The sequence below is a fragment of the Diospyros lotus genome, chromosome 15, assembly GCF_014633365.1.
Source record: "Diospyros lotus cultivar Yz01 chromosome 15, ASM1463336v1, whole genome shotgun sequence".
In the NCBI taxonomy this organism is placed as follows: Eukaryota; Viridiplantae; Streptophyta; class Magnoliopsida; order Ericales; family Ebenaceae; genus Diospyros; species Diospyros lotus.
In genome coordinates, this window is record NC_068352.1 from 18,337,186 (window position 1) to 18,358,575 (window position 21,390).

The 21,390-nt window shown below is 36.7% G+C and overlaps 1 protein-coding gene across 4 annotated transcripts in view; it reads left to right on the forward strand.

Annotated features, from left to right (window-relative positions):
• Positions 1 to 1,431: 1,431 nt before the first annotated feature.
• The window catches only part of LOC127791890 (plant cysteine oxidase 4-like), a 41,653-nt gene continuing 21,694 nt past the window's right edge, over positions 1,432 to 21,390 (forward strand). For 2 of the 4 annotated variants that reach the window (XR_008021018.1, XM_052322056.1), the window contains exons 1-4: positions 1,434 to 1,630; positions 1,883 to 2,275; positions 16,219 to 16,367; positions 16,499 to 16,640. Coding sequence is in view for 2 of the 4 variants with exons in the window: in XM_052322056.1 (XP_052178016.1) it covers positions 2,176 to 2,275; positions 16,219 to 16,367; positions 16,499 to 16,640 (391 nt within the window). In the remaining 2 variants the exon portion in view is untranslated. Of the gene's footprint in view, positions 1,701 to 1,882; positions 2,276 to 16,218; positions 16,368 to 16,498; positions 16,641 to 21,390 lie in introns of all 4 variants that reach the window. The other 2 variants (XR_008021019.1, XM_052322057.1) reach the window with 2 other exon arrangements.

Consider the following 21,390-nt stretch of genomic DNA (forward strand, 5'->3'; position numbering starts at 1 on the left):
AAGATTTGCTAGGAAATTTTAAAACAAGTACAAATAAGTTGGCCAAGTCCCTTTTGTAGGAAAGAGTCCGGGAGACGAATGGTTGGAAGATCTGTATAGTATAAGATTGTGGGAGATGAAAGGACGGGAGATGAAAGGACGAAATATCTGAGCTGCATGATTTAAACTAAGCCAAAACTTAATGACTTGAGAAAAAAGAAGATTCTAGGAAGGTGTTATCTCTTGAGAGCCTAAGAGATGAGTCTTTTAGAAATTTGAAAAAGTATAGTCTCTCGAGAAGTACTAAATGATTGATTATATGATTAGTCTTTCCCATAGGATACTTGAAAGAAAGAGTATGGAGTAATTGTTGTACCCTGGAACGGGTCTAATCTCAAATAAAGATGCCTAAAAGGAAAGAAGCCCAAAAGGAAGAAGTTCAAGTTACTAGGTTTCCAGGTAACTCTTGGCGTCTCTTGAATACTCACAGGTTTCTCAAGTTCAACATATAAGACTTATATGGCTCACTTTGAAGAAATCATATTGGAAAAATCGAGTAACCTCTCTTGGTGTCTATAGGAGACTCTCATAGGTCACTCGAACCTAGAAGGCTCTTTCTCGATAGTGAGAGATTTTTTCAAAAGACTCATAGACTCTTTAGATATGGTGTCCAAAAGATTACTTACCTTGAAACTATGAAGAATGGGTTAAACTTACCTCCAATGTGCTTGCTTGAAGATTCAAAAAAGTGACCCCAAAAGATGTGGGAACTCCTTCACTTGTCAATTTCACCCTTCATAAATAGGAAAAAATCCTTTCGATTGAGGTATGCTCAGAACTTTATTTTTACTGCACTTCCATTATTATTGAATCTTCAGTTAAAAAGAGACTGACTTAAGCATTAGAGAGTTTGCGCAAGAAACACCTTGCTCCTCGTTTCTTTTTTCACGTCTTTTAAAGGCTCAAGACTCGTGACAAACACTCATCAGTAGTTACAAAATTTATTGTTATATTTAGATAAAATAATAATAAATAAAAATAATATGGAGAATAATTATAGAAAAACAACTTAAATAGCAATAATACAAACAAACAACTAAAAATAAATAAATAATAATAATCCAAACAAAAAACAAAATGCTTTTTAAGTGCTAGAACACTATTACATACCTACCTACAATAAAAAAAATAAAATTATAGGAGGAAAATAACAATTCCACAAGAGGTATTTTGATAATTAATAAATAATTAAATGTCTAAAGGTATTTTGATAATTAATATCATTTCAGTTATTTATATTTATAAATAATAATATTATTATAATAATGGTGCTTATGTTTGTGGGGGGACACGATTAGAAATTATATTTTAGATCTGACACGACGAATTTGCGGCCCAACCACCCAATTCAATTTTATTAAGTAGCGTTTCCCAGCCTCTCTAGATGCTTCTGCTTTTAAAAAAAGAACAAGAAAGGGTAAAATACAAAAACAGGTGAGGCGAGGCGAGACCGTGAGAGAGAAGATAGACGAAATAAGGGTTGATGAGACGTTGGTTTCAGAAGAGTAATGATTGGATTGCACCTGGCGACACAGAAGCTTACAAATTTCACAAGAAATCTTCCATTTCTATCTTCTCATGCAAACCGGAGGTAAGATTTCCCCCTTTCAGCTCGGGATTTGTGTAGTTGAATCAATTTCCGTGAAATTTTACTTGCCCAGGTAAGTTTCTGCGAGATTTCGTCTTTTGATTGAAATTCTTCGGGAAATTGAACCTACCCACATAAGAATTTGGGGTTTTCTCTGCTGGTTGGTCTAGTTTCGTTCACTGCTCAATGTCTATTTGTTGATTCAGTCTGCGGTTTGTTCTGTTTAACTCAGAAATTAAATTTATTTATGTATAGGTGTTTCGGGATACGGTTTGGAGAAAGAGATGGATTCCCTGTGATGTGGTTGCGTAGTCGTCTATGTGGTTGTTCACAGTAGAAGATCCAGTAACCATCTATCCGTAATTTTTCTTTTCGGCAAAGGACTGTTGATGCTATTTTAAGGGTCTTCTGTATTTTAGAAGGCCCTTTGGATTGGATTTGAGGCTTAAAACTTCATCTTGTGCCTATCGACTCCTTTGCTTCGACGGCGTTCGCTGAACTGTCATCTAGGTTGCAGTTGTTCCTGTGATTGTTACGATTTCGACATCATGCCAGCCATACAGAAGCTTTATAATGCCTGTAAAGTATCTCTTTCACCCGATGGACCCGTATCAAATGAAGCTCTTCAAAAAGTTCGTGCCCTCCTAGGTAGCCTGAGATAATTCTTCTTTTGCCCCTTATTTAGCTCCATAACTGTAGTAGTTAATAACTGGATGAAATAATGTAGTGTGCATGCTTTTATAAATTTTGCTTTGATAACTCTTCAATCCATTGGTTTGCTTATTGCATTATGTTACCTTAAATGAGATATCTGCTAATTGGTTTGATTTTACCTGTGGTTGTCGATTCAACCTAAGAATGATATTCTTAGGTTGAATGATGTCTTTGGTATGATATGTTTTGTCAACCCCTATTATATGCTGTTATATGTTGAATTTTTCTCACACTTTGCTCAGGCTATTGGTTTATGGATATATTTGAAATTATTTATCAGTGATGTCTATGATTTTGTATGTAGAATTCTCTGTCAATCCCTGTTTTATGCTGTTATCTGTTGAACAAAGTGTCCTCTGATCTGTTATGCTTAGCCTCATTAAGAAGAAAACTTTATTTTCTTCATATTTACTTTTATATGCTCCTTTTGTTGAGTTGATGTAGCAATGTCAGAATTATGTTATTCTATCAACATACAACATTTATTGCATTGCCTGAAACCATTGCTGAGATGATGGTCTAGGTTTTTTAAGAATATCTTTCTCCATAGCCTCCTATGTTGGGTTAACAAAGCATCTCTGCATTTTCCTACTATTGTTTCAATTATCTTTTGTTGTGTGATCTGAGCCTTCATGCTATCATTCTTAATTGCTAAATGTGGTGAAATTCCTTCTCTTGTCATCCCTTGTGGCTTCTTAGAAGTAGCAACACACAATGGATCATAACCTAGCAAGACCAAAATTTTCGGTTACAATCACAACATACCAAAATTTTCAGTTTCAACAAGTAAATATATTGAGTCTGTCATAGATTACACATCAAATAAGAAAGGCGAGGTCAGTGTTCTAAAAGACTCTAGGCACTAGTCGGGTGCCAGGCTTGGGCCTAGCACCTAGGCGGGGCCTAGAAAAATTTGATTTTTTTTTTTTAATTGGAGAAACTTGCAATAGAAACCTATATATATATATAACCAATAACCTCACTTAATATTCAAAATAACAATAACATATCATGCCATAACTGCAAAATAACTACAAAATAATCAAATTAAAACAATAAAATAGCAAAATAACTTTTGTTTTATAATATAATGAAAACATAAATTATTTTCTGCAAAATAACCAATAACCTCATATAATTTTTTGTTTTCAATCTTCTTCATCATGTAAAAACACATATATTATATATAATTAATAATAATTAAAACTAAATATATATCTAATATATAAATAGAACAAAAAAATAAAATAAACAAAAAATGAAAAATAGAAACAATGTAACAGAGAGAAAGAGAAACCAATAACCAGATACTCAAGAGAGAGAGAGAGAGAGGTTACGAAGGAGATGGAGCTTGCTGGCGATGGAGGTGGAGCTTGACGGCGAGGACGCGGCTGCGGCGACGACGTTTAGGCAGCGAGGAGGATGTGAATGGCATAGAGGCAGTGTTGATGAAGCTTGACAGCGATGATGGAGCTGGAGGCAGCGATGGCAGTGAGTACCGGTGAGCCGACGGCGTTGAGGCGACAACGTTGAGGCGACAACGTTGAGGCAGCGGTGGCCTTGGGGTGAGAGGGGGAGAGGTTGACAGACGAGATTAAGAAATAAAATACCATAAAATTGACTGATATATAAAGCAAAAACTTGGGCGGCCCAGGCGGTGCGGGCCGCCTAGGCGCCTCCGCGGCTGATTAATTGGGCCGGCGCCTAGGATGCCCGACTAAGGCATACTCGGTGCGGCTAGTGGCCGCCTAGTGCCTAGGCAGCGCCTAGGCGGCCGCCTAGAGCGATTTTTAGAACACTGGGTGAGGTCTTGGACTAGAAAGGGTGTAGGTAACTCCACTTTGCAACTTAAGTTTCTGGGAAAGCACTCAACTGGTCACAATATGCACTCTCAAAACATTCTATGCATTAGTCACAGTATGTTCTGGTCTGGGTGCCTCTACTTCCCCACCCAAATGGTTTGGGGAGGATTTTTGACCAAATGGGAAGTATTTTTTCGAATCTGAATTACATATGGACAAAGAATAAATCATTTTGTCAAAATGATTAGAAAATGTAAAGTCCATCATGTTAGTAAATTTTATAACATTGAATTATACTAACAGTAACTTAACAACAATGCATCTCAGCTCACACACACTTTCCAAAACAAATCCCAAGCCTTGATTCCACTAGATGGGGCCTCTATGAAACCAAAGAAGAAGAATATTATGTACACATGCAAGTCCTAGATTAATAGATCAACATGGAAATTGCTTCTAAAAGGTATTTATTTTTCAATAAACTAGAGAGAAATTAATCCCAAGAATTTTCTTAATTTTTAGTTCCTAGAAACTCTATTAAGATTTTAATGCTAAAACTTTGTTGTTTCTTATGGGAGGGATTTACTTACTGTGAATGGAGAATTTTAAACTTCACATGGAATACCAAACAGATGTTTGAAGTTTTTATTCGTTTATGTCATTGGTGGGTATTTGGCCCTTGGTTACCCCTTTTTAAATCTGCTCTTGATAGGATCCTTGGTGAAGGAACCAAATGTGAAGTTTCTCCTATCATATTGTGATCTATTGTATCTTAGAATGTTTTACAACTTTTGACATGATAATGATCCCCCTAATAATACATGGAAAGGTGGTGCATGCTCCAAGTCCAAGAAGAAATGTCAGTTAAGGAGTTACAGCCTAATAATAGGTATATTTTGCCTCAATAATAGGTATATTAAACATGGTATGGGTATATTATGCTTGTTACTTTGCTCTTGAAACTGAGACTATATGTAGGAAATTGGCAATTCATTAGATTATATGGCTTAAGCATTCAAATGGAATGTAGATTGTCAAAGCATCTAGGAAATATGTTTGTGCCTCAATAAAATATGTGGATCAGCGTATCAAAAATGTGGTGGATCATGGTGTAAATAGTAAAAACAAGATTTGATTTTTGCAATGTTTTGAAAACTGGACCAGGATATTGACTTGGAAAGGGGAGAGGTTTATGGTTCAATGGTCAGATTGCAGTTGAACCAAAGGTATTTTTTTATAAAATAAATAAATAATAATTAAATTATGATAAAAATAAAAGCTTAAAATCCATCGCACCATCAAAATATCTCAAAATAAATTGATTAGAAAAAAATCTAAATATAAATGAAAAAAAGTTTATCTTTTTCTTAAAGCAAACAAAATTAAAGAAAAAAGTTAAATTATACTTTAATAATACAAAATAGAGTAAATTGGCAAAAAGAAAAGCTATAAATCTCAAAATAATCTGAAAGGCAATGAAATGTCATGTCAACTTTAACAAAGAAAAGCTAAAAAGTCACATAACAAAGCCCAATGCTGAAAAAGTTACTACTACAGCTTCCTCCTCGTCAATGTTGCAAAAACAATATTTTGTCACTATCTCTCTTCATGGACTTGCAATCTCTGCATGTATATCTCTCCATCTTTCTTTGCAGAAGATGGAGCTATGGTGATGGTGTCCATGAGCAGTGAAGAAACATTTTTAGCACAAGATCTCAACTAATTTTGGGTCTTTATCTTGTTATCAAAGCCTCTCCCTCTCTCTTGTCTTTGTATATAGTATACCCACCATTTCCCACTGTTTCGCCAGCAAAACCAAACCAGTTTTTGTGAAGTCTTAAAACCCAAGGGAGAGACAAACACAAATCTGAAGAAATTGAAGGTTCAGTGGTTTGAATATCTCAAAATCCAAGATTTGGTGGTTCAAGGACTTGAAATCTAAAGGCTTGAGGTAATATTTCCCGTTGAAACTAAGTTTGAATGAAGAATTTTGCTTACAAATGGATAGACGTTTAAACTAGTGAACCCCCTGGTTTGGCTGATTCACTGGCCAAACCCCAGTTCAATTGAAAAAACTTGGTTAACTCCCAGTTTGACCTATTGAATTGTCCGGTCCAGTCCATTTCTTAGATCATTGGATTTTTGAATCACTAAGGCTAGACTGAACCTTGTTAGTGATCTCAATCCCTTTAGTGGTTCAATTAATTACTTTCTTGAACACTAAAATAGAAGAAAACAGAAAACTACTGATTTTTTATTAAATCGATAAACTTTGGTCACTGTTTTGATTCTTTGTACTAATATGGAACTCATTTGTCCCATTGTGAGATCAATTACATGAATTTTAGCTCTTTAGTTATTTCTATTTGTAGCCTTATCTTAGATAAAACCCTTGTAATGAATATCATAATCTAAGTGTTTCTAGCTAAGTTTTTCTTCTATATCTTTTGCTAAATATTTGTTCCATTTCATAACTTTTCTCTTAGGGAAGCTCTATCGGTCTTCTTTTCATATGATTAAACCATCTTAATTGTTTCATGCATCGTATCTTTAATAGAAGTCACTCTGACCTTAGTACTAATAACCTGATTTTTAATTTGATATTTTCTTGCATGGCTACACATTCATCTAAGATATTTGGATTGATTGATCTTCCCATCTTTGTGGGGATCGATCTATAAGATATTTGAGTTGATCTTTTATTGGTATGACGTGATCTTTGAGTTTTACCATAACTTATCCACACTTATATTTTTACTAAACTTATATTCCTTGTAATTAGTTGTCACTCAACTTAAAACTTTTAAATTCTAAAGTGTCCTTCTATCGAGCTTAGTATTCACACCTCTTTTTTCTCATCCACCAATGCAATGTCTGTAAATAACATACACCACAACACAATATGTTTCATGAGTTCATCAATTACTAAGACAAATAGGCAAGGGCTTAATATCGTTGATGTAATCCCAATGCAATTGAAAATTCCTTAATATTTTTTCACATGTTTTTGCTCCATGATACGTGCCTTTAATAACTTGTATATAAGCAATTTAAACTCCTATCTTCTCTAAAATCCTCCATAAAACTTCTCTAGGAACTTTGTCATAAGCTTTTTCTAGATCTATAAACACCATATTAAATCCTTTTGTTTATCTCTATACCTTTTCATTAGGCACCTCAACAAATTTATAGCTTCCATTGTTGGCCTACTAGACATGATACTAAAATGGTTTTCTAACATCTTGGTTTCTCTTCTATATCTTTGGTTAGCCTATCTTTTAATGGTCCAACATAATAAAAATCATAATAGTAAAGTCAAAATATAAAAATCAACATACCAAACTTTAAGCCCACTAGGTGGGTTCAGCTACATGTAGATATTGGTTCACCAATAATTTTTACCCTTGGTCATATCTTTTGTAAATACCTTTGTCATGCCTAAGGGTTTTTTGCCAAGTTGTCTTTGTGCTTCTACTATCCCCTTAGAAAAAATTTCCATTCTTTCATTCTTTTAGGTGCATCTATGGGTTTTCTTTTCACATATATAAATCATCTTATATGCATCTCATACATTTATCTCCAATAGGTGCCATCTGACCTTGTTATGGATAATCTCATTTCTATTTCTATCTTTTCTTATATTATCGCATATCTATTAGTAACATCCTCGTCTTAATTACACTCATATTTTTTGTATAAGTGCGTAACTACCCAACATTCTATATCGTATAGCATAGTTGGTATATGTTACGTACTAGGAGGGTACTTAGGTAAATTGTAACGATGCAAGTGGAAGAGTAGTATAAAGTAATAACAGAATGTAGTTAGGCTGTTTGTAATTGGTCATTGGCGAGAACAATCATATGTACATGGGGAATGGGTATATATTACAACCCACCTGTTAGCAAACCTTTGGTGTACCATCGGTTTACACATGAAAAATTCAGAAATTAAATTTTCTGAATTAGTTATCATTAATTAATTATTATATTTTCTGTTAAGTTAGTGTTTATTTTGAATTTATTTGCTGATTAGTTATTGGGAGGCAGTTGAGGAGGTTACTCCTCTACTTTCTTTGTATTCCTTGTTTTTAGGAGGCAGTTGAGGAGGTTACTCCTCCACTTTCCTTGTATTCCTTGTTTTTAGGAGGTGGTTACCTCACCAAGTTTGTATTTAGAGATTTGACTTATTCAATGGAATTATGAGAAAAATTTATGCCTAGTTTCCGAGGACTTATCTCAGGAGATTGCAAGTTCTCTTTAAGGAATCAACACCATTGGTAGACGCAGGAAAACATCTTTCCCAACCCCTTCTTCTAATTCTGAAACCACAGTATTTCGTCCCATCACCAGATCTATCTCTAGGGACCGTAATATTTTGGTATCAGAGTAGGTGGTTATGGGAGATCAACTTCAACAACAATTAACATGATTAGTGCAATTATTCCAAGAAGACTGCGCAGCCAATCTCGCAAGACAAGAAGCAATGAATGCTTGCTTGGATGTACTCACAAAGGAGCTATTAGCTTTGAAGCTTCCCACTGATTCTACTGAACAAAGCAGCCACAACTGTGGAGGGAAGGGAGTTGTTGGCTCACAGATCGTGGTAGGAAGTTCCACTGTCCCTAAATTTCTGAAGCTGGACTTTCTGCGCTTTAAGGGACAAGAGGATCCATTGGGATGGTTGAACAGGTGTGAACACTTCTTTTGCGATCAACAAACACTTGAAGAGGATAAGGTGGGATTAGCATCTTATCATCTGGGAGGAAATGCTCAATTATGGTTCCTCTAGTTAGAAACAGATATTCCTCAACTCGCATGGGAAGAATTCAAACAACAATGTAATTTGCGGTTTGGCCCACCAATTAGAAGTTATAAATTCGGAGAATTGGCAAAATTAAGATAAATTGGGTCTGTGGCGGATTATCAAGAGAAATTCGAGCAACTAGCCTCTCGAGCTGGTACTCTCACCCAATCACAAAAAATAGAGCTCTATATTAGCGGCCTTGCTGATTATATAATAGTAGAAGTGGAGTTACATGACCCCCCAGACTTAGCAACAGCTATGAGTATCTCTCGATTATATGAACGGAATGTACAACCCCTTCATTCACAATCACAAGAAGGTTGTGGGCCAAAAACAACAGATCCTCCTCCTCAACAATGTTCCAAAATTGAGAAGCAATTGACCAGATCAGAGATGGAGGAAAGAAGACTCAAAGGACTTTGTTTCAATTGTGATAAACCCTTTGTACAAGGCCACCAATGCAAGAGGTTGTTTTGGATTGATTTAATTGAGGACGTGAAGAAGAAGGTCCCACAAACCAAGAGACACAAACAGACCAACCAGAGATTTCTTTAAATGCAATTATTGGTACTACCCCAACCTCTCGTTGTTCTTGACCGACGCCTAGTTCACAGGATTCCTCAAGTATTAATCCATTAGCAGCACACTTCTCTAGCTGAGGCTTCATGGGAGACTGTTTCATCTATGCAGCAACGTTTTCCACACTTCACACTTGAGGACAAGCTTGATTTGGAGGAGGGAAGTAATGTTAGCAAACCTTTGGTGTACCATTGGTTTACACATGGAAAATTCAGAAATTAAATTTTCTGAATTAGTTATCATTAGTTAATTATTGTATTTTCTGTTAAGTTAGTGTTTATTTTGAATTTATTTTTTGATTAGTTATTAGGAGGCAGTTGAGGAGGTTACTCCTCCACTTTCCCTGTATTCCTTGTTTTTAGGAGATTCCTTATTTTTAGGAGGCAGTGGAGGAGAGTGGGATAAAGGCTGGATATGTTGTTGTTTAGTCGAGGAGGTTACTCCTCCACTTTCCTTGTATTCCTTGTTTTTAGGAGGTGGTTACCCCACCAAGCTTGTATTTAGAGATTTGAGTTATTCAATGGAATTATGAGAAAAATTTATGCCTAGTTTCTGAGGACTTATTTCAGGAGATTGCAGGTTCTCTATAAGGAATCAACACCATTGGTAGACGCAGGAAAACACCTTTCCCAACCTCTTCCTCTAATTCTAAAACCATAGTCATAGTTGTTAAAGGCGCGCCTAAGCGCAAGGTGCCTTAAGGCGCCAGTTCAGCGCCTCGCTTGAGCCGAGGCAAGGCGATTTTAGCGAGGCCCTCGCCTTGTACGATGAGGTGCTGAGGCAAGAGGCGCGCCTCATGAAACTTAGGTTTTAATGAAAACCTGGACAGCCCAATTCCTCCCATCTTCTCGATTCCAACATGTATACATTACAACATATTTACATTTCTTTAGTTTAAGTAAATGAATTACTTTAATACATAAATGTAAATAAGAAAGTACCCCCCAGGGAGAGTTGAGGTCGTCGAATAGCAGTTAGCAGTTTACCTAAATACTATGAGGGTATTTAGGTAAACTGCAACGATGCAAGTGGAAGTGTAGTAGAAAGTAATAACAAAATGTAGTTAGGCTGTTTGTAATTGACCATTGGCAGGAACAGTCATGTATGCGGGGAATGGGTATAAATTGCAACCCACCCCACATGGAGAGGCATCCAGAAATTGAATACATAATTATTTGAATTTCCCTCCAAACTCTCTGTTTTCTCTCTCATCTTTCTAATCTCTCTCCTCTATCAATTTGTTCACCCTCATTTATCGGGGAATTCTCTCGAATTTTCGGTATTCATTGTCAATTCGGAAGAAGCTCCGAATTGACCATTGCCAGATCCTCGACAATCTGACGGTGTAGTTGCTTTATACAATTTTTCTTTTAGCTTTAAGGAGATTTTACAATCGCATAAAATGTAAAAAGAACTTCTCCATTGTAGCCATTCTGCATTCATTCTATGGGTAATGTCCTTACTAATCCTCTCTTTTTTTTTTTATTACAATTTTTCATTGATGTTTAAGTTGATCTTTTTGGTTTTTGGGAATAACATGATCTTCATGTCTCACTATAACATTATTCATACTTCTAGTTTTACTGTTCCTATATTTCATATATTTGGTTTTTGACCTAGTCAACTTAAAGCTTTTAGATTCTAAGGTTCCCCCCCCCCCCCCCCCATAACTCAAGCTTAGTATTCATGCCTTCACCAATACAATGTCACTTACAAATAACATACACCCAAACACCTTTTGTCTACCAGGATTAAAAAATCCTCCGGCTTGTAGTATAGTGATGATGATTATAGAAACAAATGTTTTGGGAAATAATATTTTAGGTGTAAAAATAGAAATTAACGTTGTTTTATGAATTATTTATTTTTAATTTGTTTCCTAGTTTCTTTTGATCCTAATTAGATGGGTCAAGAAATCTTAGTTAAGAGTATATTTTTATTTATTAGTTATCTTTAAATAATCCTTTAGTGATGTATTTTAGGTTAGACTTTGATGAATAGTATTGATTAATGATATTTGGTTTAAGTAATCGGGATTACTCTTATTTCTTTGGTTTGGGTTTTGCATCAGTTGGGTACCAAAGCCAAAATTCCTAAATTGTTTTCGAGGATTTAGGATTTTCTAAATTTTTCAGGAAAATTTTTGAAAATCATCGGTCTTTTCATCACCAATTCCCAACCATTTGTTCCTATGCCTCTACAACACCTTGCTGTGATCTCATCAGAAGCCCACAACATTGCACCCTTTGCTGCCTACGCACCCAACTGTAAGCCTTTTCCCTTTGACTCAATTTCGTAACCCAATTTCAGACCCTAACTTGAATTGAAGACTCATTACCCACTTATCCGAACCCAGATCTCCCTTGAAAACCAACAACCTGCCCCTTTAACTTGTTCAGGATTACCTAAAGTTTTCTCTTACTGACCTATTAGCCAGCCCAGACTGATTACCAGCACACGACCCACCTCGCGAACCCAACCACTGATTAACCCAAAGTTCAGCCTACTCCAGGAATAATTCTTCTAAGCAAAAATTAAATTCAACCCTGTTTTGGTTAAAGCTACACTCTTCACTTTACAACCTTGATTGATATTTATTTATTGGGTATGTAAATTGTTTTAGGTCCATTTAATTTCTTTCATAGCCAACCAAAAAAAGAAAAAAAAGAGATAGAGAGAGACAACCCCCCCCCCCCAAAAAAAAAAAAAAAAAAAAAAAAAAAAAAAACTCTTGCCTTATTTGTTGCATCTCAAGTAGTATTTTTGTTATTTGACATTTTCATCTAATTTAAATTTCTTAGTCCTATTTGTGCATCCTAGTAGGTTTCTTGTCTACATTTAAGTTGCAAGTTGAGTTTTCTTAGCATTGACTTAATTTGTTGCGTCACTCTTTGGCCTTCTCTCATTACTATTTGTTTACTTGACCCCAGCAATGACCCCAACAAACATGAACAACCTTCTTCCACTATGCTAACAAATCTACAGTTATTATAGAATTCCATAAAATCCATTAAAACCAGAATGAGAGAAATCTTGAGTCTTTCGAGTACAATGGGAACACTTACTGAACAGATGGCAAAGTCCTCAAAATACTAGGTAAGCAAAAGATAGGAGAAGATTTTGTGGAGTCCTACCATTCTAACAAGTCTATGCATGGTGCACTCAATACTTCTAGAATACACATTGCTTCCAATAAGATTCCTCACTCACTTGGGACGCTGCCCCTTTTTGACACTGCTTCCAATTAGATTCTCTTATTGACCTATTAGCCAGCTCCCTAGTGACTTACCACTTATGAGGGATATCCAACATGCCATTGATCTAGTTCTCGGCACTTAATTACCTAATTTGCCCCATTATAGGATGAACCCAAAAAAGGACATTGAATTGAATGGACAAATGGAAGACCTTTTGACTAAGGGATTTGTTTGATATAGCCTTAGCCCTTGTGCTATACTTTCCCTTTTAACCCTAAAGAAAGATGGATCCTGGAGAATGTGTGTGGATAATAGAGCCATTAATAAAATCACCATCAAGTATTGATTTCCCATTTTGGGATTGGAAGATATGTTGGACATGTTGGTTGGTTCTAATTGTTTTTTCAAGATAGACTTGAATTGTGGGTATCATCAGATTTGTGTTTGGCTTGGAGATCAGTGGAAAATTGCCTTTAAGACCTAGGATGGACTTTATGAATGGTTAGTTTCCCTTTGGCCTATCCAATGCTCCTAATACTTTTCATTAGACTTATGACACAAGTACTCAAACTTTTCATAGGAAAATTCTTGGTTAGTTTACTTTGATGACATTTTATTCTTTAGCAAGTCCCAAGATGAACATCTAAACCACCTTTGAGGGTAGCCAAATTGTATGTTAACCTAAGTGTTCATTTCTACATCCTCAAGTGCTTTTCTTAGGTTGAATTATCTCTGCACAGGGTGTAGCTATTGATCTTGAGAAAGTTTGATCTATTTGAGAGTGGCCTGAACCTAAGATAGTGTCTGAGATTCATAGTTTCTGTAGTTTGGCTACTTTTTATAGGAAATACATTAAAGGATTTAGTACTATCATGGCTGCAATTTCAGATTGTTTGAAGAAAGGAGATTTTAGTGGCCTAGTTTAACCATTACAGCCTTCACAAAAATCAAAGAAAGGATGGCCACAACACTTGTCTTATGATACCTTGACTTTAGTAAAGTTTTTGAGGTTGCCTGTGATGCATTTGACATTGGTATTGGGTGTGTTCTTAGTCAAGAGAGTTAACCAATAGCATTCTTTAGTGGGAAACTCGATGAAGCTAAACAAAAATATTTCACTTATCATGAAGAGACAGAGAGTTCTATGCTGTTGTCCAGTCTCTTCGCTAGTAGAGGTACCATCTATTGCCACAAGAATTTGTTCTCTATTTTGATCATCAAGCATTGATATATTTGGAGTCTCAAAAGAAGTTGAATTCTAGGCATGCTAAGTGGCTAGAATTCCTTAGTGAGTACACCTTTGTCTTTAGGCATTGTTCTAGGGTCAATAACAAAGCAGTTGATGCCCTTAGCTGGATAGTTGGTCTTCTTTAGGTGATAAGTACCAAGGTTATTGGTTTTGATAGGGTGAAGGACGCTTATCTTAATTGCCCTGATTTTGGTTTTATATACCTTGAGGTTAGTCAAGGTAATCACCGTCCTTTTGTTGTTTTTTTCATTCATGATGGTTATCTCTTTAAAAGAACTAAGTTGTGAGTTCCATGAACTTCATTTAGAGACTTTCTCATATGGGAAACGCATATAGGGGGATTAGCTGGTCATTTTGGAAGAGATAAGACTATAAAACTTGTTGAGAATAGATTTTATTGGTCATCTTTGAAAAGGGATGTCTCTAGGATTGTTTCATAGTGTCGCACATGTCAACTGGCTAAGACTAGAAACAATGACATGGGCTTGTACACTCCTCTTCCTATCCCACATACTCCTTGGAAAGATGTGAGCATGTATTTCATTCTAGGTTTTCCCAAGACTGTTAGGGGACATGACTCAATTCTAGTCATAGCGGATAGGTTTTCTAAGATGACACATTTTCTTCCTTGTAGTAAGACAACATATGCTTCCCATGTTGCTAAATTGTTAAATTACTTGGTTTACCTTCTTCTATTGTATCTGATAGAGATGTCAAATTTGTTAGTTATTTTTGGAAGTCACTATGAAAACTATTTGGGACAAGTTTGAAATCCACTTCTACCTTCCAGCCCCAAATTGATGGACAAACTAAAGTTGTGAATCGCAGTTTGGGAGACTTGCTTAGGTGTCTTGGAGGAGAGAAGCTTGGTAATTGAGACTTGGTTTTGCCTATTGTTGAATTTGCCTATAGCAACTCTGTTAATAAGTTCACTGGTAAAAGTCTTTTGGAGATTGTTCATGGTTACTCCCCCTTTACCCCTATTGATCTTGATCTTGTACCCTTACCCCCAAACTCCCAAAATTTTTTGCTTGCTGAAAATTTTGCCCAACACATCCATGACCTACATGCTGAGAATAGAAGGAAAAATTGCAATGAGTAATGTTGACTATAAACTTGCTATTGATACATCGTAGGGCTTAGGAATTTAATGAAGGTGATTATGTCATGGTTCATATTTGCTCTGAGTGCTTTTCTAAACATTCCTTCAAGAAACTTCATGCTCGAGCTAGTGGCCCATTTTCCATCATTCGAAAATTTGAACCTAATGCTTATTTACTCGACTTACCTGATAATATGAATATTAGTCCTACTTTCAATGTGGAAGATTTAACTCTTGATCGAGGCACATTTGAGCCCTTCCCTTGCCTACTAGCATTTTTGTAGGCCGCCAGGTTCCTTGTATCCCATGCTTACCGCAACAAAAGGATGTGATTGATGTTCTTGTTGAGATTGTGGCTTCTTCTCATGGTGGTGGTTATCGATGATTTCTTGTCAAATGGAAAGATTGATCAAATTTAGATAATACTTTGATTACTGAAGAGGATTTTTAAGTCTTAGATTTTGAGCTTTTGGAGTGGTATCTATAGTCCAAATCATCAGAGCTGAGTTCTTTTCAACTAGGGAAGAATGACTAAGATTGTAAAAATAAATATTTTGGGAAACAATATTTTAGGCATAAAATAGAAATTAATATCATTTTACTAGTTTATTTATTTTTAATTTGTTTCCTAGTTTCTTTTGTTCCTAATTAGATTGGGATTATCTTTACAATCTTAATTAGATTGGGTCAAGGAATCCTAGTTAGAATAGATTTTTATCTATTAGCTGTCTATAAATAATCCTTTAGTGATATATTGTAGGTTAGACTTTGATGAATAATATTGATTAATTATATTTGGTTTGAGTAATTGGGATTACTTTTGTTTCTTTGATTTGGGTTTCGCATCACACAATCCAATAGAAGTTCTTGTGATTGTTAAATCAATCTGATGTTGGTCTGTTCTCCATTGTATTGTTTATGCTGTTCCATTATTTGACCTTATTCGTCTAAAGGTTCATCATTCGAAATTAAATCCTAGCTATATTTTATTAGTAAACTATCTAAGTGCATAATCATACTTTTGTAATATTTTTAGTGTCATGCTCTATTTTGTATATATTTGTTTACTTTCTCTGTTGTTGCCATTACATATAGTCCATCTACTGTTATAATACCTTTTCTAACATGCAGCTATTTTGCAGACAAAATTAAGCCCTCTGATGTTGGTCTTGAGCAGGAGGCACAGTTGGTCCGTGCATGGACAGGTTCTGTGCGTCAGCGTAATGGCACTGTTCTTCAGTCAGTGCCACCAATCAGATACCTGCATTTACATGAGTGTGAAAGCTTCTCTGTAAGTGCAGCACTTTGAGGCTTATCCTTTGAAGTTATCTTGCCTGCACCTTCCTGCAGATTAGAATCTTCTTAATGTTGAAACGTTGGAGCTAAATTACATATTTTTTTGGTTTCTGAATGTTCTTGCAGATGGGAATATTCTGCATGCAACCTTCTTCTACCATACCTCTTCATAATCATCCCGAAATGACTGTGTTGAGCAAACTTCTATATGGCACATTGCATGTAGAATCATTTGATTGGGTTGACAAGCTTAATGATGAAGTGCAAGGTTTGCCATTTTTTTCTTCTCTCTTGCTCTCCTCCTCTTCTCTCTGCCGCTCCCTCCCCTTCCAAATATCAGTATTTTGGCTGGTTCTGTGGTTCCTGAAATTGGACGTTATGGCTTAGAGAAGTTGTAATCGTGCAAGCTGAGGAAAATGATGACAGTGAAACAACTGATTTTGTTTGGAACAAATTAAGCCTGGTAGATAAATATTCTTGGAAATGTGATGGGTATATGCCAACTTTATGTGATTGATTTGAAATGGTGGTTGGGGAATGAAAAAATTGGGGTGATGGATGAAATTGTTGCAGTATATGTAGTGGGGGAGAATTCCATTGGAAGGAATTGGGCATGTGGGAGGTGAGTCAGTTGGAAGCAATGGCGGCCTTGAGGGTGGTGGGATGGGATTTGGGGTTTGGGCAGGATTGGAGAAGGCAGTGGCTGTTGGTAGACTTGTTAGAGGGGTAGTGGTGGATGAGGCTCTTTGTCATTAGGGAAGGTAGTTGGCTCCAAATGGAAGGTTAGTGGCAGTCAACTAGGGTTGAAGTGGTAGAGAGTAGTGGCATGGAGGTTATGGCAGCAGGATTGTAGTTGTGGGCAGAGTGGTGGATTAATATCCAAATATTTTTGTATAACACAGGTTAACTCCTTTGATTTATAAACTCTGACAAAGGTGATTAGTGTTATTCTTGATATTTGATTGGAATTTTGTGTTATAACTCTAGATCTCAATGGTGATTAGTGTAATTTGCCCTAAAACAAATAGTAAACTGAGAATAATGGAGGCAAAGATTGAAGATGATGTTGCTTATATTGCTGGGCATGATGCTTTGGTATTTTCACATTATCTTGTGGGAGGCCAAGATCTGTCAAAAACTTGTATAATGTAAAGGTTACTGTAAGCTCTTAGTTTGAAAACTCAACCAAAAAAACACAGGTCAGACTGAATTGATTTCTTTTTATTGATTAAAACTTATACAAGGAAAAATAACTAACATAGGTAAACTCTACCCAAATTCAAAAAATAAAATTTAAAAACTAATTGAAAAGATAGCTTATAATCTGATCTGATCATTAACTGACTTGATCAAATCCAATCAAATCATATCCTGGTAAAAAAATTATCCATATTTTGATTTTTTATCCTTATTTGCAGAAAAAGATGTATTCTTCAACACTCCTCCTTGCTTCTTTTGCTGCAGATTCCAGCTTTCTCTCTCAGTTCTTCAAATTTGGATTTTGACAGTGCCTATGTAAAAATATCTGGGACTTGATCTTCTGTTTTATAATACAGCAGAACCACTTCCTTGTTTCTTTGGACTTCTCTAACAATATAATATTTGATTTTGAATTGTTTATTCCTTCCATGAAAAACAGGGTTGCTAGAAACTGCAATGGCAGCTTTGTTGTCAACAAAAATCTGAGATTTCGAACTCAGTATCTTCATTTTGAACTTTGTTTAAATCTGCTAGCACCTTGTCAAGGCCATAGGGTTATAACAGTAATTGCAGCTTGCTGCAATTAGTGTATTGTACCTTGTTTGTGCTGTTACAGTTTGTATCTTTCAGTTAATAGTTGTAACTGACTGAAAGCAACTTGCATCTTTCAGTTAACGGTACTAAAAGCTAGAAGGCCCTGTCAATAGGCTACTGCTGTTACAGTTTGTATCTTCCAGTTAATAGTTGTAACTGACTGAAAGCAACTTGCATCTTTCAGTTAACAGTATGGATAGCTAGAAGGCCTATAAACAAGGGTACTACTTGGAGGATGGGAGATTATGATGTGAAATAACAGAATTCATCCTCTCTCTCTCTCTCTCTCCCCCGATTTCTTCCTAATTACTTAAGAAACCCTAAGTCTGGTTCAGGAATCTGACATTTGATATCAGAGCAGCCAATCCTTGGTTGTTGAATTGAGATCCAGGTGATTCTTGGAGGCTTTTTCAGAGGCAGATCCAGGTGATTCTTGCAAGCAGTTTCAGAGGCAAGCAGTGGAGATGGCCAAAGGAACTCGTATGAAGCAGTTGGAGGCCAGATTGGATACAAGGGAATTAGGCTTATGGCAGACTCGGGAGGAGGTGAGTTGCTTCCGAGAAGAAACTGCTGCAACAAGAGAAATTGTGCAGACGATAGAGAGAGGAGTTAAGGAAGAACTTTCTAGTTTTGGCCAAAGGTTGGATAGCTTTCTGAAAATGTTTCAAAAATGCCTCAGGCCAGCCTACCAGTGGATTTTCCTCCAAGATCCACTGCAGAACCTATTCTTACAGGATCTAGAATCCTTCCTCATACTTCTACCTTACAGGAAGATGAGGAAAGACTTGAATTGGATCAGGTAGTTCAGATAAGAGGATCCTATCAAACTCACCAACACACACCGATGCCAAGGCTAGAAATTCCTATTTTTGAAGGTGTTAAACCAAGGTGGTGGATTAGGAGATGTGAAAGATTCTTCCAGTTTTATAATGTGATTTGAGTGCCTGAAAGTTAACCTAGTAGCAGCCTATCTCAATGATATGGCTGATGCTTGGTATCAAGGATGGAGCAAAATGAGAGTTGAGACAATCTAGACTGAATTTGTGGAGGATTTCTGTGCTCGGTTTGGCGAAAGGTCTATGGCCGATGTAATTGAGGATTTCAATAAATTGAAACAGGAAGGATCGGGGATGGAATATTGGATCCGATTTGAAGAATTGAGGTCCTTATTGCTTAATTCATTTCCTACTTTAACTGAACCTTACTTTGTATCCAATTTTATTAGTGGCCTAATGGAAGAATTGAGGCCAACGGTGAAGATGATGCAGCATGCAACTGTCAAGTAGGCTGCCGAGAGGGCTAGATTGCAGGAGTTGGCGTTGGAAGTGCTCTTTAGGAAACATACGGTTCAATCTGAAAGCTATCCTTTGATCAGCCAACAGCCTGGAGGAAATCTTAGGACTGCCAATCTAGGGATGTATAGAGGAAATTTGGATCCTAAGGCTTTACCAAATTCAAATCCAGATAAGCCACTCGCTATGGAGCAAAGAAGGCAGCTAGGATTGTGTTTCAGATGCGGAGAGAAGTACAGTCCAGGCCATCAGTGCAATAGGAAGTTATTGCAAATGGAAGGACTGGATGAAGAAATAGTAGAAGAAGAGGAGGACATTGTAGGGATTGGATGGAGAAATGGTAGAAGTTATTGTGATTTCTTGGAGACAAGAAATCTTTTAGGAGGGGGGATTATCAAGGCCTAGGGTTATACAATTACTGTAGGAAAATTCTATTTGTACCCACATCTTTTGCTATCCACACCCACTTTCCATTAAAATTCTACATTTTGCTCTTCACACCCACTCTTATTACTCTTTGCATCTATTATTTTCCAAAAATACCCTTACCATCGCACGCACACAGTCATCCCACACACAGCAAGCGGGCGCCGATGATTGCGAGGAACGCTACCGCCCATCATCGTCGGCTGCGGCATCGCTCCCGTCAGTGGCCGCGACGAATGCGACTGCCATCATCGCACCCGAACCCCAGGGTATGAGTGCATTTAGGAACCCCCGAACCCATGGGTTCCAGGGTGTGAAACTACCCATCCTTGGCATGGCCACCATCGTCTCCACGAGTCGCTGGCGCCTGCTTGCTGTGTGCGGGATGGCTGTGTGTCGCTCCCACTGGCGATGACAACATAGAGGATGGGGCGACCAGTGATAATGAATGGAGATGATGACGGTCGAGTCTGAACGCACTTGAATGAAGATGATGGTGGTTGCGTCGCTGTTATGGGAGTAAGTCGGTGGCGATGATGAACGGAGAAGAGGATGGGGGCGACTGGTGATGAGAGGAGAAGAGGCGTGGCTACAAACAGAGGGCAAAAATGGGTTTTTACATTTTAGTCAAATTTAAATGTGGTTGTGGAGAGCAAAACACTAGGCTGTAAATAGAATTTCCCATTATTGTATTGTACATTGTTTGTGCTATTACAATTTGTATCTTTCAATTAATAGTTGTAACTGATTGAAAGCAACTTGCATCTTAAGTTAAAAGTATTGAAAGCTAGAAGGCCTATAAATAGGCTACTATTTGGAGGATGGGAGATTATAATGTGAAATAATAGAATTCATTCTCTCTAATTCTCTATGAGCTCTCTCTCTCTCTTTGTTCTTTATGATCTCTCTCTCTTTCTTGATTCTCTCTCTCTCTCTCTCGTTCTTCCTAATTACTTACAGAAACCCAAAGTTAGCTTCAAAAACCTGATACACCTCCTTGAGCCATAAGGCTTGATTCACAGCAAAAGCAACTGCAACATACTCAGTTTCTGCTATTGATTGAGGAACAACATCCTACTTTTTTGAACTCCATGAAAAACATCCTAAACCAAAGTTGAACAAGTAACCTGAAGTGCTTTTCAGGTCATCACTTGATCTTGCCCAATCGCTATTTGCAAAACCAATTAATTTGAACTTGTCTACTTTCTGGAATAGAACTCCAAAGTCAAGTGTGCCTTTAACTATTGGACGAGATCAAGAAGATTCGAAAGTCAAAATAGGAGATTGATAAGATAAGGATAAGTCATTATCCTTGTAGAGTAGTTGATGTAAATTTGTATTTCAAGTTTGTATTTTAAGTTTGGTTTGTTCCTAGTTTTTAGGAGATAAAGAATCCTAAATCTTCTCCTAAAATGTAGGAAATAAGATAAGGGACCATTGTGTATATATTCTTTCCCATTCCTCGAGAATTAATTAATCAAGCATTCTGTTTTTTACTTGTTTCAT